This window comes from Dryobates pubescens, chromosome 6 (assembly GCF_014839835.1).
Source record: "Dryobates pubescens isolate bDryPub1 chromosome 6, bDryPub1.pri, whole genome shotgun sequence".
Lineage (NCBI taxonomy): Eukaryota > Metazoa > Chordata > Aves > Piciformes > Picidae > Dryobates > Dryobates pubescens.
Window position 1 is genome coordinate 20,356,693 of NC_071617.1, and position 24,170 is coordinate 20,380,862.

The following is a 24,170-nucleotide window of genomic DNA, read 5'->3' on the forward strand; positions in this document are numbered from 1 at the left end:
GCATGATGCCTCTCAAAATGAAGAGGTGATTTGATACAATCAACATTCTTCACCAAGGGCAAATCCTCCCTGACAAACCTGGTGGCCTTCTATGACAAGGTCACAACATCAATAGATGAAGGCCAAGCAACTGACATCATTTACCTGGACCTGAGCAAAGCCTTCAACACTGTCCCGCACCACATCCTGTTCTCCAGGCTGGTGCAGGATGGGTTTGATGGATGAACCATTCAGTGAATAAAGAACTGGCTTGACAGCCACCCCCAAAGAGGGGCTGACAAAGGGTCCATGTCCAAGTGGAGGCTAGTGATAATTGGAGTCCCTCAGGGATCAGTCCTGGGACCAGTCTTGTTTAACATCTTTGCTGGCAACATGGACAGTGGCATTGAGTGCACCCTCAGCAGGTTTGCTGACACCAAGCTGTGTGGTGCAGCAGACATGCTGGAGGGAAAGGATGCCATTCAGAGGAACATTGACAGGCTGGAGAGGTGGGCCCATGACAGCCTCATGAGGTTCAAGTGCAAGGTCATGCATCTGGTTTGGGCCAATCCTAGGCACCAGTATAAGCTAGGGAAGGGACTGGCTTGAAAGCAGCCCTAAAGAAAAGGACCTGGAGGTGCTGGTGGATGAGCCCAACATGAGCCACTGGTGTGCACTTGCAGCCCAGAAAGCAAATCACATCCTGGGCTGCATCAAGAGAAGCATAGCCAGCAGGTCGAGGGAGGTGATTCTCCCCCTTTACTCCATTCTGGTGAGACCCCACCTGGAGTACTGTGTCCGGTTCTGGAGTCCCTATTACAGGAAGGATCTGGACATGCTGGAACATGTCCACAGAAGGGCCATGAGGATGATCAGAGGGCTGGAGCACCTCTCCTATGAGAACAGGCTGAAAGAGTTGGGGCTATTCAGTCTGGAGAAGAGAAGGCTCCAAGGAGACATAATTGTGGCCTTACGGTATATGAAGGGAGCCTACAAGAAAGCTGGTGAGGGACTTTTTAGGGTGTCAGGTAATGACAGGACTAGTGGGAATGGAACAAAAATAGAAATGGGTACGGTCAGGCTGGATGTTAAGAAGTTCTTCACCATGAGGGTGGTTGAGACATTGGAACAGGTTACCCAGGGAGGTGGTGGAAGCCCATTCCTAGAGGTTCTTCGTGTCCTATATTCATGATAATTAACTTCACAGAAAACAAATTAGCAAGAAACAGCCTTAAAGTAATATCCAGATGCTTGCTATCATTTTCTCTTTAGCTTCCTCTGTTTTTCCCCTGTGAAGTCAGAGAAGTTAGAGTATCACTTCAGTATATTAAAGAGATAAGCAGAGGGGTGAGTTTCTCACTAACATTTTACAGATCTCCACAGAAAGTCAAAGGAGAAGAGACTATAAAGGAGGTATTTTGGAAGGTTTATTAAAAATTATTACCAGAATTGAAAGTCATATCTATTTTTAAGCTGAGCGTAATTTATCGCCGGAAGGATCTCTACACTTAGAAGCTCTGTAACTTGTCCTGAACCTACAGGGTTATTAACACAAACAGCTCTTGTGAAAGACTTCTTTCCTTCCACTGCAAGCTGACATTTTTTTATTTTATTTTTTTTTTCTGAAGGTTTGGTGTCACTGAAGTGCACTGTAAAATTGTGGCTATTGTTGGCCTCTTTACACACTGTTCCTAATTTAACAAACAGAGCAGTTGAGAAGGTCAAATAGGAAAACAATATCTTAAGAAAACAGCAACTTCAGTGGCTTTGGGAAAAAAAAAAAATACTGTGCCAAAATGTTTATCTCCTCGGTTCATGAAGCCATAAAATAAGTACAGCACCGTGAATCATCTCACAACTTCAAAGCTTGTATGCCCGGTGTACCATTTTAGGGCTATTAAGTTGTACAGCTACTGTACTTGTAGTAAATAGTTATACAAGATTGTGACAGCAGTGCCAAAGGTTTCACCCCTGCAACAAAATTTCCTGAAAGCTATACTCTTAACCATGAACTCACTGCAAAATCTTGTAACCTCAAGAGGTTCTTAACAACAACAACAAAAACTGAGGATTGCAGTGAAAATATCACCTTCCTTTAGAGAAGACAGTACTCCAAATATAGATATTAAATTAAATCCAGTAAGTTAATTCCTTTGACATATCGGCATTTCTGTAGAAAATTAATGGTTTTGCTCACTGCATGAAAGATCATGATCAAAATTTGCTACACTAAAAAAATCTCTTTCTATGACACTGAAGGGCTACTATATCCTGAAGATGTTATGGAAACCAAGAGAAAATGGGAAGCCATAGCTTTCAGGAATATGTGACTCAAAGATGAACAGAACATTTATTTATCTACACCAATACCTTGCCTACATGTGATTTTTAGTGATTTCTCAAAGCTAAACAGTAAAGGATTCAATTTGCATATGTATGTCAAGCCTAGCCCATCACCATCTGCTTATACCTGCCTTACTGGCAGCTGTTCACTATTCCAGCTGTCTGGGGCAAAAAGAAGGCACCACTAGAATCTTACAGATGTCATCTGGGAGGACCTGAGCCAAAATCCCCCATAGGTCATGCTGAAGGGCATTCTGAATTTTCTTGTGTGTGTCACAGGACACCGTACAAGATTTTTGTTCATGTAATCTGGCAAATCCGCTTATATTAGTGACCAGGTTTTCAAAGAAAAACTAAAACAAGCTTTTATGCACTTGGCATGCTATGAATTGCAGTGTCTTGGGAAAACTTTATTATGACCTGTGTTAACAATTAAGTTGTACATAAATTTAAAGATCTCTGTCTACATTATACTACACTACATTATACTACACTGTGTTTTGACACACTCCATCTTCTTTAAAGCCTACACAGAAAAATAATCTCCAAACATGCCCCTGAAAGTCCTTATATTTATTTGTAGGTTGCATTTCTACTCTGCTAATGTCAATTTCTTTCTTCCTTCACAAACACACTTCCAGTCTAGCCACACTTACTGACTCTTCTCCTTGCTTTCTGTCAGCTAAGTACCTCTATTTAGCTAAACTTATGCAACGCTCCCAAGGCTTGAGAGATGTGCATGGCTGGGTTTTTTTGCACTGCTGAAAAGCAGATTCACTTTTAGTAAAAGGTGTTTTTACTCTTGATTACAAAGCTTTAAACTTTAGTAAATTAGCCAAGAAAATAACTGAGTAGAATCCCACAAAGCGGTTGCACACAATACTTTGCCTAACAGAAAAGTTACTCAGTTCTTCTGTTTCTGCACAAAGTATACAAAAGTCACAGAATCACAGGATCACAGGATGTTAGAGATTGGAAGGGACCTACGAAGGTCATTGAGTCCAACCCTCCTGCCAGAGCAGGACCAATCCTCTCTAATCAAGTGGTACTGCATAATTCCTAGTATTAATGGAGTAGTCAAAGGTAATGTACTGTAGAGATGAAGATACTACTTACATTGCAGACACGTTTCTCTTAGCGTACATTTATTGCCAGTATAATCCAGGAGAAGGAAACAGACCAAGCAATGGCCCTATCTTTGAAAGGTGATTAGTACTTCTAAGGTTTTACATCAGCAACTGGGAACACTCAACCTTTTCCAGGGACCACACAAGAGATCAAAAGAAGGTTTTAAACATCTAGTTCCAAAATTCCTACTCTCAGAGGACCCAGTTTTAGAGGTAGGTAAACAATTAGGCCCGAATTTGTTTAAATCAGCATTCAAAAATAGTGGTTTTGGTTATCCTTATCACCCTCCAAGAATCAGCTAAGTGCCCAGCACTTTCAGAATCCCCAAACTATTCCTATTCTGTCTCTTCTGCTTTAGGGCTTTCCTTTGGTGTGATTGTTTGTACAGTGCCTAACAGATCAAACTATGACTGGGAAAGAATTTTTTGGTTTTCCTAATCCAAGTTCCGCAGATTTGTATCAGTTAAAGTACTGTTAGGGTACTTATTAACACATATACATAGAGTCATTTGGTTTACTTTTTCCCAAGGAGATATTTAGATAATGAACAGGTACACTAAATATAAAACATATTGGATATAAACAAATAGTTTAAAATCTCACACATTTGATTTCCCAATTTCAGAAGCTTGCTTATGAAATAAAGGGTATATTTAGTAAACCAGGCAGTTTTTTGATCTTCAACACATGTAATCACCTTGTGACAAGCAGTTTGAGAGTGGTTTCTGAATTAAAAACAGATCTGAGTGTTGCTTATACCTAAACAAACTTTCATTAATTACATTAACAATGAAAATCAGATGTCATAGAAGACAAGTGTTTCCAGCTGGATAGCCTAATGAATTTAAAAAGTGATATATTCATATTGAATGTAAATTAATGGATTTTAACAGACTCATATTAACTATGTCTCTAAATTCATTACAAAAGACATTTGAATTTAACTGTTTTGGTAGTAAATAGCTTTAAACACTGTGGACATATGTTCATTTTTCAAACAGATTTTGTAAAAGCGTGATCCAAAGCATACCTAAATTAACAAGAGGACCTGCCCTTGACTTGTACAGACTGTGGGTCAGGCCTCAACCACTGTGAATTTGTCACAAATAAATTCCCAGGTGATTTCTTCTAAGATACGATGAGAAATGAAAAACACACAGGTTCTCATTGATCATAGCTGGAGCCCACAAAGTGACATATGAAAAGTGGCAAAAAGGAAACCCACGAGGACTGGAAAAGACTTAGATTTTATGGGTTATTGATTCACCAGGATATGTCTTGCCAAGTTTAAATGAAAGAAAACAGAAAAATGGCATAACCTGTGTGTAATGCTGTTGAGGTAATGCACTATGTGAGCAAAAGCTGTGGTAGTATTCTCTAACATCCCTTCATAAGGCAGCTACAGAACATGTGAAAGAAATGGCTACAATAAAAATTTAAGAAGTCAGAATCTCAGTGAATTTATAAATTCCATGTATGGTGGTATTTTTATCAAGCTAAAAGTAGAGCAGGCATGATAAATTTCTACTAACTGGTTAAATGTTAACTCATGAAAGGTAGTCTTGCAGGCTGAAATTGCAGGCCATGAATTTTTAATTATAAAATTACCCTCCAAGTAATTAAATTAAATTAAATTAAATTAATTAAACCACAGGGATGAATGTGTGACATACGTTCAACCACAAATATTACATACATTCACAATTCTGTAATTCTTTTCCAGAAAAGAGGGGTCATAACTCAGCAATCTTGATGGACCAAAATGGTAAAGATAAAAAGATCTTGTTCCACTAGGAAAAAATGCCATACAAAAAAAAAAAAGTTATGTTATTCTGGCTCTGTTTGCTGAACCCAAAACTCATGGAAGATCTGTAATTAATGGTCAAAAATATAAACTGTCAAATAAATAAGTAGTACTAATACTTGTGGGCTCCCTAGTGATGCATTACAGACAGAATAATCTTTTTTTTCAGGAGGGACCTAAACAATTAACATAATTGGATTAGAACAAAGTTTTTAGATTTGGCTTTTAGTAACCTGGTTTTACCTTTAATTTTGCTGGCTTTCAGCCAAATAAAGTATATTGAATCCAAAAACTTTCTATAGCTTTCTATAGTTTGGGGAAATACCTTTTCTTGAATAAATCTCTACTCAAAAGTCACTTACAGTGCAATACAGGGTTTTTTAATCAAGCAGTATAGCAGATAGTTGGTGGGGGTATCATGTATTTGTATTTAATTGAAGAATTTTCATGAAATTAGAATACATAGTGTGAAAATCAGGGAGTCTTTTTGCTATTGGTTTGTCATGTAGAAGATTTTATAGTCCACTAGAGCTTTGTTTTCCTTACCTGGAACTCTCTTTGCCCAGTTGATCATGTGCACTAATTCTCTGTCTGCAAGGTTGGTCAACAGGGTCATCATAGAGGCTTCATTGAATGGTCTGTTTGGGTCATATTCCGAATAAACTATGGGTGGCTCAGCTTCCAGCAAAGCACTGACCATCTGTTCTGCTGTCAGGGACAGGGCTGGACTATTCTTCTTGTTATGTTTAACCACCAGTGGACTTGTCCAAAGGGTGGGAGCTCGCAGCTCTGTAGAAGAAGCTTCCCCATTCCTGGAATCCTGCTCCTCTCTTTGTCGTTTTTGTTTCATCATTCGCCCACCTCTGCGATCTTTCCGTATTCCTAGAAATACACAAGAACATAATTAACAACTTTCCTTGAATATATGTATTATATACACATGGCTTCAGCCAATCAGCTGATAGACCCAGGTGGCATTAACTCTTGGTTCATTTTCTGAAGGCTGTTTTCTATATATGGAATCATACATCAGTTGGTGGATAGAAAAACCTGGTTTTATATGTATAGTGTCATTAACAGTGCACAACTTCCTAAAATCCACACAGAACTCTAGACTAGTGACACAAAGGTAAGTCAGTAACTGAGAAGAAATAAATACTACTTTATAGCACAAACTTCAAAGCATGTTCCAAACTCTAGCAGACAACTATTCTATAAATGACCAATAATAACTTAATAATCTGGGTGGGCCAGGGGTAGCTGTCAAAGACTATTGAAGTTTTGCTCATTTTTTTAATTAAACATCATCCTATTACTAAGCTTGTGATATTCACAAACAAGAAACATCCTCAGAAATTTCCCATTTTAAGATAAGCTTATGTATCCATATAAGTAGAGGAACGTAAGCAATAGGAAAGCCTCAGAATCTAATGTGGGAGACCTACTGTCAAAAGGCTGTAATAAACGCAGCAGAAACCATATTGTCATTACTGCACATTTTGCAATGTGCTTAGCACTGTATAACCCTGAACTTTGGGATATTATCAAGTCAGCCATAGCAATTAGAACAACATAAGACCTTACAGGGGAACAAAATCTCCCTTTGTGGAAAGGTTACAAGAGAAATACAAGGATAAAACCCACGTGGACTCCAACCATAAGGGAAGATTAAGTGTGGCTCTGAGTGGAGGAGGCATAGACATTTTGAGGCTGAGTTCAAAAACTTAAATCAATCATCAACTAGAGGTGGGGGACAAGCAAGTAATAAGGAAAATACACAAGGAATTAAGCTATGAGGAGAAGACAGCTTATGATGGTGCTTATTCTGGAGTTACCATTCAATAAGGAAAAACAGCACTAGTCCCAGCTTGAAAATCAAAAGAAAAAGTATCTACAGAGAAAGAGCAAACAAACTATTCAAATAACAGAGAAGAAAGAACGATTTAAAACCCAAAATAAAAACAGCTTTGAGAACTGCTGTCATTCGCAAGCAATCAGTGTAAGTCATTCTGATGGAGAGTGGGAAACAGTCTTTGCTCAGTTTTTTTCATGCCACAAAAAGTTAAACCTCTAGTTTCCCAGTCTTTGCTAGAAGCATCTTCATCTCACACACAATATTCCTTCAGCAGCTATCCTTTCCCAGTCTCAAAAGAGAGGAGAGGATTTTTAGATCTGCTTGCTTCTTGAATATGGTGATATGTTTACTGAATTAGACTTGAAGATTAAACGCTTTAAGTCTAATTAATTTAAAATCTAGTAGGCCTGCTGATTCTATTAATCTTTCCAGATAAAGTAAGTTCACTAAATCTTTCATCACTCCTACTACTTAATCTCTCTGAATTTTCACATCCATTAAACTAGTTGTAAGCCCAAAGTGTATTGCTGCTCCCATTTTCCATTCAGCAATACCAAGTTTTTCCTACCTCTAAACCATTTCTGCTCAGGAGAGGAGCAGAAGATTCATACTGTTAAGAAAAAATGCAAGACCACTTTTGGCCAAACATCATCCTAGAGTTATTCTCATTACTGGCTTACTTCATTGGACTATTTAATATAATGCATGCCCTATCTGTAATAAGTGGTTTTGTTGTATGCTTTATATCTATGTAATGTTTTTAAATTAATATTGCCCTGTGAAACATGCAGACATAATCCCATGAACAAAATCATATGGCTCATACACATTAAAGCATTTTTTGTCTTTCCCACATCCCAAATGTATATCTGCTTGTCTAGCAATTTCCTTTTGGAGAGTTAAAAGTATACTTGGGGGTTGGGCTGTTCAACATGCTCATAAATAGATGGACTCAGAACTGACACAATTCAGAAACAAGATCTTGGGGTTAGAATAATACTATAAAAACATCAGATAAGTTAGTTTAGAAAGCAAAGAGAAGCTTTGATAAATCACAGATTTTATTAACTCATGAGGCATACTACAATGAACACTGTGTCCAGTTCTGTTCTCCCTCTTTTAAAAAAGAGATGTAAAAGACATTTTAAAAGGGACAAGAGAAAGATAAGTAGGATGATCCAAAGAGTTAAACAAGTTCGGTGCAAGAAACAGCTAAATTATTTAGGTTCTAGTGGTCTGCAAACCAGATACAAGACTACAAAATCAGGAGTAGCAAGATGAGTAAGGTATGAACACTGATGCTTCTCTTCTAACACAAGATGGTGGCAAATTAAACTACACTGTGCAAGGTTCAGGACAGGCAAGAAGAGCATCTTTTTCACACCTTGCAGAAACAAAGCTGAAAATGCAAATACATTAGAAGGTGGTACATGTTAGAAAGCTGTGGGCCAAATTTGATGAATCCATAGAGGGTTAATAAACACAAATAGGGCACCTTTGTCAGGTGTCCATGGCAGAGACTAATGGAAGATCAGAGGGATTTTTCTCAGTTTTGAGGTTCTGGTTGGGTGTTTGGGTTTTGCTTCTTAATCCAGGCCTGCCTTGTTAAGGAAAGCAAGCATATGATGAGAATTTGCCGTAACAGGGGGAAGGTGGCAGCTGTAGGCACATCCAGCTGCTTACCAATAAACTAGATTCTAAACAAGAACAGCAGTTTTGATTTGTCTGAAATCTTCCCATTTGCCCTTGAAAAAAAAGAGTGGTGCAGTGAGCGAAGCTAAACATAACCACTTTGGAGGGGATGCTCCACACAAATCTATTTTTACATTTTTATTCCAGGGTTTAAAAAACTCAACCAATCAACCAAACATAGAAAGCCTAAACCAGATTTTGTAGAGACCAGATGTGAAAAAGATAAAAAAGTCAGTAAGAGTATGCATTCCTTCTGCATCACATCAGCAGCTTTTATTATCACAGACAGAGAGGTCTTTGAATCTGTATAAGCACCATACTCAGATTTATAGAAATTACTGCTAACTCTTCACCTAACCCCTAGATGGATGAGCAACATAGTGATTTTATTACTCATTTTCTTGGACTGAATAGGAATGAGTATCTCTCTTAAAAATGCAAGTGTCTCCAAATTTCCTTCAACTTAATGAAATGTTATTTATTTTAAAAAGAGAGAATAGCAATCACTGATTCCAAAAAGACAACTCTATCAAGCAAGAATTTCATTGCCAGAAGTACAATGATCCTGTAAGATTTTTTAAAATATATGAATGCATTAATTCTAATTCCACAGTTCAGCCAATAAAAGAACCTGGATTGTCAAATATTGTGGAAAACCATATTCTACCATAAATGGAAGTACTATGTATCTTGCAAAAGCTCAAGAAAAAAAATTCCACTTAAATTCCACTTGAGTTTTAAAGCTACAAGAGACAGTATTTTCAAAGGCAGCTTTACAAAGCTTCATATATAAATGCAGATTCCATTCGTTCAGATTATGGAGGCAGGTTTCAAAACTGCTGAGGAATTACATACTCCAGTCAGTAGCACCTGATCAGCAAAAAAATTGCATATGGACCGTGGAGTCAATGTTAACCAAATGAAGCACTTCACATGATTAAAACAAAACAAAACATAAAATCTTGATCATTACAAAAAGTCTCTTCCAACCATGGTGATACTGTGTGTGTGTGAAATCCTTGAATAAATAATAAGCAGAGTCCCTCAGGGATCAGTCCTGGGACCAGTCTTATTCAACATCTTTGTGGGTGCCATGGACAGTGGCATTGAGTGCACCCTCAGAAAGCTTGCTGATGACACCAAGCTGTGAAGTGCAGCAGACATGCTGGAGGGAAGGGATGCCATCCAGAGGGACCTTGACAGGCTGGAGAGGTGGGCATAAGCCAACCTCATGAGGTTCAACAAGACCAAGTGCAGGGTCCTGCATCTGGGGCGAGGCAATCCCAGGCACAAATATAGGCTGGGCAGTGAGTGGCTGGAAAGCAGCCCAGAGGAGAGAGACTTGGGGGTGCCGGTGGACGAGAAGCTCAACATGAGCTCTCAATGTGCACTTGCAGCCCAGAAAGCCAATCAGATCCTGAGCTGCATCAAAAGAAGTGTGGCCAGCAGGCCAAGGGAGGTGATTCTCCCCCTCTACTCAGCTCTGGTGAGACCTACCTGGAGTACTGCATCCAGTTCTGGAGCCCCTATTACAAGAGGGATATGGACATGCTGGAATGTGTCCAGAGAAGGGCCACGAGGATGATCAGAGGGCTGGAGCACCTCTCCTATGAGGACAGACTGAAGGATTTGGGGCTGTTCAGTCTGGAGAAGAGAAGGCTCTGAGGTGACCTAATTGTGGCCTCAGCCCATCAATCCAGCCTGTCCAGGTCCCTCTGTAGAGCCTTTCTGCCCTCAAGCAGATCAACTCTGTTTCCTGGCTTAGTGTCATCTGCAAACTTACTGAGGGTGCATTCAGTTCCCTTGTCCAGATCTTTGATAAAGAAATTCAAGAGAACTGGTTTCATAAGATAACTAGTCTCAGTATTGATCCCTGGGTAACACCACTTGTGACCATCCACAAACTCACTTTAATTCTATTCAGCACCACTCTTTGCGCCTGGCCATCCACCTAGATTTTTATCCAGTGAAATGTACAGCCATCCAAGGCATGTGCAACCAGTTTCTCCAGCAATTGAGAACTATAATTTCGTGATTACTGTGACCAAGACAGCCTCCAACTGGTATATGGGCAGCACTCTACAAATTGTTGCAGCAGTCAGTGCTTTACAAATGAATCTCCACTTTGCACTTGACAGGCATTTGGATGGCTTTTAAAATATCTAAACCAATGAAAATAAAGAAGACTTTGAAACTTGACAAGTCAAAACATAAAGGCAAGCTAAGTGCCAGAACTGGAGAACAAGACTTCAGTTTATAGACAGCAAGCATATAAACAATAATATCTCATTCATATCAGTGTTGTTTTGTACCTTACTGGAACTCTGCAAAATAATTTTTAAACCAGGGAAGAAATTTGTTTGTAACTTTGAAGACTTTTTCCCCCCTATTTGTGGCTTCCTGGTAATCCAAACTTTTCCTTTTATTGCTTCATTTCCATTTCAGCAGCACAGCTACCGCAGCTCCTAGGAAGAACAGGTTAGGAACAGTGCAGGTGGAATTAGGGAAGGAAAAGGTTGCAACACACAAGTTAAAGAGGGTTACAAAATTAAGACATTTGGCACATAAGAAAATTGGAGGAAAAAAGAATGAGGATAGTGAATGTGAGAATGGTGTTGGAAGCATGCTGGAACTTCTGTAGCAAGCAACAGTTTGTGTCCACATGGCAGGGGAGGGAAGGGGGGTGAAGAGTGGTACAGAAAATCATCGCAGGTTCTTTTCTTCTGAAGAGGAGAACAAAAAGATGGAGCTGTGATTGCTTTTAGAGCCAGTGAGCAGTAAACTGTTTACCAGTTAACCACCCAGTTTGGGGCAACCTTTGAACCTGAGGCTCTTTGTCCACAGTTTGCTCCTCATCATAGAATCAAAAAGGTTGGAAAAGACCTCAAGGATCATCAAGTCCAAAAGCAGACTGGACATGATAAAAGACATTTGACACTTCTATATACACACACAGCCTTGCAGCATTAACAGCCCATGATTTTACCACTTTGCCAAAGGACTAAAGTGCTTGGAAACACCTTCTCTCCTAAACAATTTTGTTACTCTTGAAGACTGATTCACCTCAGAATTATGTTGAAAATTGTCAGAGAGAAGGAATTTCTGGTGTTTTGTAAAATAAATCCTGATAGAGAATAAAAACTTAATGTATATGGTAAGGAATAGAGGTTGCAAGAAGGCATCCTTCAAAGAGAGAGAGTCTCTGTCCCAGTTGATGACCAGAATATAAAATGAGCACAGATAGAAGAACAGCCTCTCTCAAATGTTCCAATACAGGAGACATTTACTAAACTGCTGGAGAAGAGCTCCAGGACTCACTGCAGACTAATTTTGGTGCTCTTGGCAAATGTAAGTGATTGCAAAAAGAAACCGGTGTGAACAAACCAACAAAGCTCAGTGTCATCTAAGCACAAATGACTAAAGGTGGATGCAAGCAATGTAGCTGATTCCTAATGACCTCTTACTTTTCAGATAGACCTCATTAGACACACCTCAGCTAAATTCAATAATTTTGAAAGGCTTCTTTGGAAAATAATTAAAATCCTACAGCTTCCTTTAAAGCACAGGGTTGCTGTAGCTGCCGTACATAAGCAAAGGTCAAGAATATAATTACATTCTTGATAGATTTGTAACAAATATAGATTGCTGAGTCTTTGACTGCAAGGTAGGTCCTAATGTTGCAATTATCTTAGACCTTACAAGATGAACTTGAGAGCTTTGAGATTTTGAGAGATTTTTATTTGGTCCTCTACAGATAAATATATTATTTGGTCACAGATTAAATTAAAAATGGATAGGCTTAATCAACTCATTCTTTGGAATATGTTTCAGACAATCTTTATTTCATATCTATTTCTCTTTTAGAAAATCCAATGGAAATGTAAATTGTGCTGAAAAACCGAATGGATTAAGAATAATTTAAATGAAAAACATTGTCTGAAATCTTCCTAATAATTAGTTAGAATTTAGTGTCTGTTCTAGAACAGGCCTGCCACAAGTGACAGTATATAATGGTCTGGTTTCTGACAAGGGTAACCAGGCACTCAATAGTATAAATAATAATGACAGATTTGAGTTTGGTCTGTGCTTCTGGATGTTGCAATTTTTTCTGCTGCCAAGTGGTTGAGGAATGCTCTGTGCCTGTTTATGTAGGTGGGTTTTTCAAAAAATAGTCTCCCATCCTTTTCCAGACCAAGGCCTTTTTGTCCTCTATAAACAGGACTACATTTTTTAAAAGGGAGAGAGGGAGAGAGAAGCAGTAGTGGAGGGATGCAGAGCCCAGGTATTGTAGGAAATACTAGAAGTTTGCTCAGTGATCAGGTCACATTAAACATCACAGCTACAATACAAATCATAAAGCTGGTCTTCAATTTTTTAAAGCCCTGGTGACAAAAAATGCTGTTAACAAGAAGCCAAACATAACTGACAGCTTGAGAACCAAGGATCTGCTAATAACCAGGGAAGGTGCAAGGTACAAGTCATCTTAATCTGTGTTTAGCATTCAATGTTTAGCATTTATAGCACATGTCTTAAAGAACATCAGGGGACATGTATAAAAGAAGCAAGAGAAGTTCCATTAATTCATCATTCAGCTGAATCTCTTTCAGTGCTAGATACTCCTACACAAATCATGCTAAGTTTTGGCTACAGTAAATATGGCAACAGCCCCATTTCCAAGCAATATTTACAATGAAGCCACAGACATTTCAGGGATCACAATGAAAACTTTATGAGAACCATACATCAACCATGACTTGGAAAAGCCAAGTAGTTTTGGGACTATGAGTCCATTAGTATAATTCTCAAAGACAAAGAGAAATTGTAATGTTAGAAATTAGATTAATTAGGATAGTCAAGCTATTTGGCATGACATACCAGGGCTGGTAATGCAAGAATTCAACTTTAAATGTCTAACTAAGTAAAGAAGCAGAAGCTCTAGTACTCTAGGAATTTCTCATGCTCAGCAAGAAGACATGAGTGGTTCTGACCTGTGCCAGCTTGCTCAAAACCAGTGAATGCAGTGAACAGGTACCTGCATTACAAAAAAGTAGTAGACAGGGATCCTAGACTTCATTTAAAATTAATCAGCAACTTAAATAGGGACTGCCTCATAGCAATATCTACTTCCATGTTAGATCACAAATAAAATAATTCAAGTATGTGAAGACTAAACTGCAAACATAAACAAATACATGGATATAACTACCTCTACAATCTCAAACAAGCATTCAAGAACAAAGGATATAAAAAACATCTGCAGTATTACAAACATCATACATAACTAACTGTAGCATATAATTGAGCATAAGACTGGTTGTACCATTTGCACTTGACTGTAAAAGTCTTAACCTTTTCTAAATTCAGTGTTCAGGTGGCCTAATGAGGAGACCCCCTGGAGTTTTTTTGAGCTGCAATCATTCTTTGAAATGTAATGAGAAGACAGAATTTTTGGCAAAAGTGTTCACAGCAATGGTCTCTCTTTCTTATGTTGGCAGGGGCAAGAGTGGAATATTTGGGTTTGGGACAATTGAAGGGCAACAATCCATCTTGCATGGGTACAAAGAGAAAAGAAGAAACCTTTCTCTAGGAAGTCTGACTTTGATTCCTTCTGGTTTTTCAGGAAGCTGTTCTACACCTATTAAGCTTTGCTTCAAATACTGCTTGAGGATATGCTTTCAGCCTATCAATTATATCTTAAAAATGTACATTTCCTCACACATTTAGCAGGCCCCCACCTACACAGATATTTGGCTGACTACAGAAGAGTATGTGTAATACACATCATAAAGATTCTCCTCAGACAAAACAAAATAATTCCATGCCATTAATCCATGTTCCTTCAGTCACTAATTTCTATTTTTAATATAATATTTCACAAAAAGATGATTATATGACAAATAAGAAAGCCTAGAACCATTCCAGTTTTTGCATCAGACATCACTTGAGAAGAGAAGAGAAGAGAAGAGAAGAGAAGAGAAGAGAAGAGAAGAGAAGAGAAGAGAAGAGAAGAGAAGAGAAGAGAAGAGAAGAGAAGAGAAGAGAAGAGAAGAGAAGAGAAGAGAAGAGAAGAGAAGAGAAGAGAAGAGAAGAGAAGAGAAGAGAAGAGAAGAGAATAAACCAGGTTGGGAAACACCTTCAAGATCATGAAGTCCAGCCTGTCATCCAACACCATCTATTCAACTAAACCATGGCACCGAGTGATTCATCCAGTCTCTTCTTAAACACCTCCAGTGATGGTGCCTCCACCACCTCCCTGGGCAGCACATTCCAATGGGCAATTACTCTTTCTGTGAAGAACTTCTTCCTAACATTGAGCCTAAACCTCCCCTGGCGCAGCTTGAGACTGTGACCTCTTGTTCTGTCACAGGTTGCCTGGGAGAAGAGACCAACCCCCACCTGGCTACAACCTCCCTTCAGGTAGTTGAAGACAGCAATAAGGTCTCCCCAGAGCCTCCTCTTCTCCAGGCTAAGCAACCCCAGCTCCCTCAGCCTCCCCTCACAGGGCTTGTATTCCAAACCCCTTATCAGCTTTGTTGCCCTTCTCTGGACATGTTCCAGCAACTCATCATCTTTCCTAAACTCTGGTTTTGATAATTACTATGATAACTCTCTAACCTTTTAGCATTCAGCAAGGAAGAACAGCTCTTGCTCCTTAAACACAGAAATTAGCAAGGTTCTTCTCTGAGAGGATGGCAAACTTGCCACACTTTTTTACTTCCTGTTAAAGTTTTGTTTTAAACTTCAACGTTGTCATACGAAACCAGACTAAAATCCTATGTTGTTACAGGTGGGGCACTATTTCAACAAAATGTGAAAATAAAACTGAAAGCCTCCACTCTCAAGACTCCAATTAATGTTTATACAGACACTTGGCATGTGGTTGCAACACAGTGTTACAGTAAACACAGACTGTTACTCCCTGACTGTACCACAGTAATCTCTGCAAAGTTCTCAGATAATTTGTGAGAGCAACACTGAAGGATATAAGCTTTAAATGCACTGTAATGCTATAATTTCATCATCACAAGAAACAACACTCATAATCTTCTCTCTACAAGATGAAATTTCAGGCTGTTGAAAGACAGTAAATACCCCTGGTCATATACACTATCACCACCTGGGTCTAGCACATGACCATTGAAATCCAAGTCTGCCACACACATTTCATAAGACTTGAGGTTGGGAAGCCACTAGCATTCAGCAACTGATAGAATTATGTAGGGCTCAGGGTGGCTAAAAATGATCTGCCAATCAAATAATTGATTTTACCATTCAGGATCCAGTATTTAATGTTATGGCAAATATTTTTTTTGTTTCATAGCTACTGATTCCACTAGCATTCTGTTTCTCTGATGCCACAGAGCACTTGATGATAAATCTGACTTGTCACACATGAATGGAGGGCAAGACTGTGGCATTCTAATGATTAGAAATCCCCATTTATTTACCACATTATTTAACAAATAAAAATTAAAATATGTTGCTTTTAATTTTAGAGCATGAGGACCTTCAGAGCCAATTCATCAGAAAGCCATTAAAACAATGGAAAACTAGATCTTTACTGGAGAAGAGATCACTTGCACCATGTGTAAAGGTGGAGAATCAGGATTGTGATTGCTCTAAAAACTCGTTTTATAATGTTGGGACCCCACATCACTCAACGTAGTAAGTTGGAATATACTTCTTAAAACGAGAAAAGAACCAATCTTCATGAAAGCATCAGTGGATCATAAACTAAAGCATTTATCCTTACTTACAAACAGGGGTGCACAGAATAAATAATAACATATAATTTTAAGGTATTTTTGGCTTATTCAGAAAGAGAGTGTGAAGCATTTGGACAAAATCTAACAGCTATAAATTCTGCCCCTGATGCTGACTGCATCAGTGGAGATTCTGGCAGTCTATTTGTCTGCCTCTCAAGGCATCACACTAAGAGTTGCAGAAGGAAACACTTGCAAACATAAGAGCAGGAAGAGAAAATATCTCATCAGGACTGCAAGAAGCTTTTAGAAGATGAAAGAACATTGGTACAAAAAACCCCAATAAAATTTCCACAGAAGCTCATAAGTAAATGTTGCTACAGCACAGCTCAAGAGACCCTTGAAGCTTACATTTTTTTTAAGTCCCCAAAAATATTTCAGTTGTGTTTGCTCTAGTAAAAATTACACATACGAACATGCTGCATCATGACCTTCTATGAGAAAAGCCTCAGCAATCATAGCTTGTAACAAACAAATAAGCAAAGGTGAAAGTTAACAGAAGAATCTTAAATCCATTGAAGCCAATGTTTCTGTTAATTTTGATGCAAATTTGGGCAAGATTACTCACATGGTGTTTGAGAGTTGGGGGGGGGGTGGGTATTTATTTAATTTCTCTTTGATTTATTACACTTCAGCTGAATAAAATTATTTGCTTCCTACTTTAGGAGCCATATCAGCTGTCCAATGAAGTTAACAGACAGGAAGGCAGACACCAATGCTAAGGATGTGTTGATTGCTGCGTACATACCACCTTTCATCATTCCCACTTCATAGCATTTTCTTAGTCGGCAAGCCTGGCAGCTCTTTCTTCTGTTCTTGTCAATGGTGCACTGGTTAGTAGCAGGACACATATAGTCATTGTGCCCTGTAAAATCAGTGGGAAAGTAAGGACAAAGTTATACACAGACAACAAAACTGCCTACAGTACTCTCTAATTCTTAAGTGAGTATTCAGTACATCACCTAACATCTTGGGATGAAGGTAGAATTACCTCCATAGTCTGTCTTGAGAGTATTGATACAGACAGTGTAACTAACATCTATTCATAAGTTCTTTAAAAGTACCTTTAAAAATGAAAATTACAGTATCTGTAGAATAAGAAAAATAATTGACAGTTAAAGCAGTCACAAAAGAGAATAGATTAATATGAACAAGTCCCTTGACTTCTGTGTTAGCCTGAGAAATACAATGCCATCTGGTCCAAGTGCCTGTGTTGATGTTTAACCAATAGACTGCACAAAATGGCTAAACATTGATAGAAATAAAAAGATCTATAGACCAAACTTTTTTTAATATCTACAACAGTGTGGGGCAGTTAAGAAACAAACAACAATATAAAATAGAAGCAAAAATCACAAATTAATTGCACCTCAGGGATAAATCCGGCCCTAATTCCAATCATATGTCTACTGATGTATGTAAAAACCTTTTGTCATGACAAATTCTTAAATTACCATATGCAGTAACCAAGTTTGGTACTGGTACCTTGTCCTTTAGAGCTCCACTTCCTCATTTATTACCTTCTACATCTCACTTCTTATTACAAACATTTTCAAGCATTCCATACATGTTTGGTATCAGAAAGCCTCTATTACAATTTTCCCTTGGGAAAAAAATGTGTGCTTAAACCTGTTAGAAAATTGTTTTCCAAACGTCAACAGTTCAGCAAGGACAAATACGACTATCCAAAATAATCTTATTAATGCTCTGTGTTCATCTGAATATAACTAAGGTACAGCACACAACGAAACAATTTTACTGCAGAACTGTTTGTTCTTTCTTTCAGGTTAAGGGATCAGCTTGAGGTAGAGTAGGGAGGAGGTTTAACAGAGGCCTTGGTCTCAAATCATTTACCCTTGACTAGAAATTAGAAAATAGAGTAAAAAATTATGATCGGTTTACAGCAGGAACATCTGCTGTCTAATGCTACATAACTGGGACCCAATTAAAATAAGCAGCCAAACTGTAAACTTGTTAATATAGTGACATCTGACTACACTGTCTCAAGTAGACAGAATTATTATTTTTTAGGTCTTCTTGATAGAACAGTGACATACTGTAAAAATCTGAATCCACATGCTTTGCAGTGAGGTAAAAAGGTAGAAAAGAAATGCTACCTCAAACTTGGCATGAAGGACCATTTTAATTTTCAGTTCCTCTAGTATAATACACACTATTCTATATCTGATTCAAAACATTTTACATGTAAGGGAAAAAAAAAATCTGAAAAAAAAAACCAAAACATACTCAACCATACAAAAATGCAGTTTCTACAGGGAAAAGGAGCAAAAAGAGAAAGCCAAATTTGAAAGAAAATGCACACTAAGAAGCAGCAAAAGATTGTGCCACCTGACCTCAATCATCAACCTTGGTCTTTAAGCCAATCTCTGAAATAGCATGCAAGAAACTAAGAAAGACTGACAGAGTCTGGTCTTCTTCATAGTGAACTTAAAGGGCAAATTCACAAGGCAAACAAGTGCAGGCTCTGAATTCAGCAAAAAAAAATATTCAGGTCATCATTTAGCTCTCTGTAAAATAGGAAAAGCAAAAAAAGTTTCCACTTAGGTCAAAGCTTGCTGGACCTTGCTGGACCAGTGATGCTCATAAGTGATGCTTGTAAGTTTTATCTCTTGGGGCGGGGGGGGTGGGGTGTATAATTTAAACTAAAGTTCACATTATGTAAAGATGAAAAATGAAGTGGAGGCAGTATCTGCAGGGCAGCCATTCTATTTCACAGTGCTGATGGGAATGACAACCTTTTCTTTTACTCTTATGCAAACTGCAAACATTTGGGAACGCATTTGCGTGGTAGAATAGTACATTAATAATATTGTTGGTGATAGAGTTGCAGTCCCTGCTGAAATTTACATGATTCATATTATCATAGTTTTACACTGAAAACCTTTATCTTAAATATATGCTTTAAAGGTCAGTATAATTAGTTTGTTTTCATGTAGATGACCTTAGATGCAGCTTAGACAATCCACTCTTCTTTCAAAGAGCTTGACAGACTTCACAGAATAAACTGTCAAGTTTTAAATGAAAAATGTGCATGTGAGGGGCAGATGTCTTCAGATCACAAGTGCCATAGGAATGTTACTTTTTAGACTTCATATTTCATAGAGTATTTAAGTATTTCTCATATTTTTTTATTTACATAAACCAACATGCCTACAGAAGACTGGAAAATGTGTAAGCAATGAGAAGAAAAAAAATTGATAATTAGAGTATACAGTAGAAATTACTATCAAACAATTGGAGAAGAAGAAACAAAGGGAAGAAATAAGATAGGAACCTTTTCTGCTTCTCCACAATACCCTCTCATTTCAAGTATTCAGTCACAAAAAGTGAGGAAGGAATTTTCCTTTACAAGGCACAGACGTAATGGTCTTGGGGTTTTTTAGCCTAGAGAAGGGAAGACTAAGAGGGGGTTTTATCCATACTTATAAATATGTTTTGGGTGGGTGTCAGGAAGATGGGACCAACATTTCTTTCAGTGATGTCTAGTGACAGGACAAGATGAAACAAACCTGAACATAAGAAATTCCATCTAAGTATGAGGAGGAACTCCTTTTTTTTTGAGGGTGGTAGAGCACAGGAACAGGCTGCTCAGAGAGGTGGTGGAGTCTCCATTTCTGGAGTCATTTAAAACTCACCTGTACACTGCCCTGTGCAACGTGCTCTAGGTGAACCTGCTTTATTTAGCAGCAGGGTTGGACTAGACAACCTCAAGAGGTCCCTTTGAACCCCTGTCATTCTGTGATTTTGTGATTTCTCATTGGTGGGAACTGTAAACATGAAGATGGGACACATCAACTGGTGCCCAACTGCCCTATATACTATGAGAGAGTCTAATTAGGCCATTTGGACAGCCAGTGTCACAGGAATTGAGAGAGGAACAAATATCTTCAGCAATCATTAATACTTGTAAAGAGAAATACATCCCAATTGGACTCTGTGGTTTTACCGTGGTTTTTAAATATTCATTATCAGATAACCTGCACAAAATTGAAAGCAGTGAGCTTAAGAGGGCAAACTCCTAATTTTAAATCTCTCATATCTATGATTTGCACTATCACCAGCTACAAAGGAAGAATTTGAGAAGATATCGGAGGAGCTTGCAGAGGGGTGGTCTGTTTCTCTTGTGATAACTAATTGTACATTTTAACCCACTAGGAATAACATTAAATACTGTTACAGCACTTTATTGCATGCTAAAGTCTTTCCAGAACAGAGTGAAAAGACCTGTCTCTTTTCTCAAAGCATTCTTTTAGATGTAACAACCTGTATGATAGTGACCAACAGTGAAGAGGAAGCAAAGTGTGACAAAGAAAATGGTTGAAATTAGGATGGTTTTGAGATTATTCTAACCTAGCCTGTCACAAAGGAGCTTTTTCTTTCTGCACATGCAGTCTGACTTTCTTTTGTCTCTGTGAGACATGTGGTTAGCATTTACATTCAGAGACTCAACATTGCCGGTCTACGGATTCTCAAGATAGCTGTGGTGTTTGCAACAGTGCATGCTAGAATCGGAGTGGGTGGATGCTTGAACATGGAGTGTTTTGCTGTCTGAACTTTTAGTCAGCAAAACACTCTATATTTCTTTAAAGTCAAGAGTTACTACACTCAGCAGAACATTGAAGCACCTGTGTATTTCTAGCATGTAGTAGAGCACAGTATATATGGTTAAAGTATGTGCTTGAATGTTTCAGTGAATTGTTTTGCAGAGCTGAATTCATTTTGTCCTTCATCAACAGGGATGAAAACTGGGTTCATGTTACTATATCAGCAGCAATTACCATGATATAGAAATACTTTTTTTTCTTAAACATGTAAGTAGTTCCTATGCTGTGTTCCAATAGTAGTTCCCATGCAGTGTTCCAATGACCATCAAGATCAGCCTAAGGGAATGATTACTTCATGCAGTACAAAGGTTTTGCCAAAAAATGAACTAAAGAAATGGACATGTCTGCATGCTGGCTTAAGAATGGTTAATCACAATTCTACAAAGCAAATAAAGATATATTTTTGCCAGGTGAATTTTCTCTGACAACTAAACTAATGTAGTTGAATCAGTTCATGATCCATTTCAAAGCTAATAATTTTACTACTATGTGCTCTTCCCTTCATTATTCTTTTATTTCAGGACTCATGTCATGCAAATTTCTTTCTGTTCTTGATCTATCTGCATAAGGCATCTGCCAGGTTATCCACTACCTGTGGAAAAAAACCAGGTCCTTATATGATCTTATCCTGACAGTCAAATTAGCAGAATTTCATACATGTAGGTGAAGGGAAGCCTACAGTTGTAGACTTTATCCACACCTTAAGGTGCCAAGCAAGTGACAAGTGAGAATTCTGTAGACAAAAAGTAAAATCTTGGAAAGAAGACGATCCAACATCAAGTGGAAAGTTTTCATAAATGGTAAAACCAAAAAAGCATAGCACCTATACATTACAAATGCTAACCCTGTATAAACAAATGTTCAATGTAAAATAAAAAGCTAAATCAATGTTACATTAAAGTGCTTCAATAAAACTGTACTGTTTTTAAAATCTCACTCTTTCATAATGGGTTTCACAAAATAACAGAAGCTTATGCCTAATTCCTTCATAAGCACAGACACTCAAACTCACAGCTTAATTATCCTCGAGTAAAGCCTTCGGGTGTGGAATTTGGGTTTTCTTAACAACGACCCAGCACTGCTGAGAAGATTAACCATTTTCTGTTTTTAAACTAGCAAGATATTACTACATCTGACAGTATTGAATAGGACCTAAAAGATCATAAAGCATATTTCTTTTGCATCCAGTGAAGAAGTACTCCTTCTGTGCATACCTTGGAAAGAAAAACATGGAACCATTGATTAATGAGAAACAAGGAAAGGTTAAAATCTATGTACTCTGTACTATGTCTTTCAGCTGTGTCATGTACTGCCCGCTCTGAGTTTTCCCCTTCTAGTAAAATCTTTTTGCATTCATGTATGCACAGCACTGTTCACATGAGAAGTTAATTCAAGACAAATTATTATGATACCAATGATTCCTTTAACCTTTCCATATATATTTCATCTAGTGGGAAAAATTATGAAAGAAGAATGAGAACAGGTATTGCATAAGGATATTGAACCTGCTGCCATCTCTTCACTTTGATAATGCATGATCATATACACTGAGAAAGCCTGCTTCTACCCAAATTCCATTCTCTTCTTTTTTATATATATTTTTTTATTCCAGACAGGGTACCAAAATAAGAATTACATTTTTAGCTCATGACAAATAAAAAAAATATTCCCATCCAGAGCCCAATCTCTACAAAATACGGCATGGAGTGTGACATTATTTTCTGTTTCCCTATCTGGTAAACCACAATGGCTTTAAATCCTTGGCAGATGATTAAACCACCAGCTGCATTAAAGCAAAAACTCCCACAATGTATTACTCGCAACCACCTCATTATGATCACTCCAGAGACAAAAAGCATTTTCAGATAGAGTTGTAGACAAGCCATAGATATCTTATTCCCATAGACTGTGAATTAAAGCTTGTGTATTTTTAGCTTCCCAGTTTATCTGAGCCAAAAAGGGAAGGGGTGGAATTCTGCTACAGAAAAATACCACAACTAATGGAGAGGCCAAAAAGCTAAAAACGTTGAAAATTACTCATGTGTACTTAAAATTTAACAAACTGTTCCCAACAAAGAGTTTAATACAACTCTATCGATTAAGTTTATCTAGTCTTACATTTCAGTCTTTGGTATCTGAATGGTTCCTGGTATCTTAAAATTTGCAAGGAGCTATAATGTATTTATCCTCACAGTGCTGCTGTAAAGGAAGCGTTGGTATTTCTTTATAAAAGGGTAGAGTACAAGAAAGGGACATGGATGGGCTTCTTACTGCAGAGAGCATGCAGTGGACATTGGCATTTCTAAGCACTTTGGGTGTTCTGCATTGAATTCTGTGACCCTGAAACTGCAGTCCAGGCAACTTGCAGTTTGTTAAATTGTTATACTAATCTTTAACAAAAGCCCCTTTTCTGCTTGTGTACTACTTTATCATGCAAAGTAAAACCTAGTTACAATGTTCTTTCTTTCCCTGGTTTGTTCACTTGTACTCCATCATCCATATTCTGTAGAAGATTCATCCATTTCATAATCAGAAAGGTCAACAAAGATAACTTGTGGCTGGAGATATACAGGAAAACAGAACATTTTAGAGTGTTATAAATAACAAGGAAGTTCAACTATTTCAACAATTGGTAACCAAATTAAATCAAATCTTTGAGAGAAATACTTAATCTTATTCAAATAACTCAGATAATGAGATATTCACTAGATCTATTACTAAATTATACCAGCAGTTAATCACCATGCTGGTTCTTTTATGGCAGTTCTGAACTAGTACACATACTTCAATAGTTTGTTAATAGTCTCCTTTTGGAAATAAATTATGTCAAAGATCACTTCATGCATTTCCAGTACTTTCACCATTTTAGTAATCATAAGTAGTTCCCTCTAATTTGATGTCCACTTTTCAAAAGTGACTGCAAAGGCCAATTTAACCTGCAGAAAGTCTGAAAGTTTGTGGTAGTGAAACTCACAGGGTGA

General features: G+C 37.9%; 1 protein-coding gene across 1 annotated transcript in view; it reads right to left on the minus strand.

Moving 5' to 3' along the window:
* The window catches only part of ESR1 (estrogen receptor 1), a 105,730-nt gene that overhangs the window by 46,807 nt on the left and 34,753 nt on the right, over window positions 1–24,170 (minus strand). The window contains exons 3-4 of the mRNA XM_009897058.2: window positions 17,313–17,429; window positions 5,801–6,136 (exon numbers count right to left, since the gene is read on the minus strand). Of these exons, the coding sequence (XP_009895360.1) occupies window positions 5,801–6,136; window positions 17,313–17,429 (453 nt within the window). The remainder of the gene's footprint in view (window positions 1–5,800; window positions 6,137–17,312; window positions 17,430–24,170) is intronic.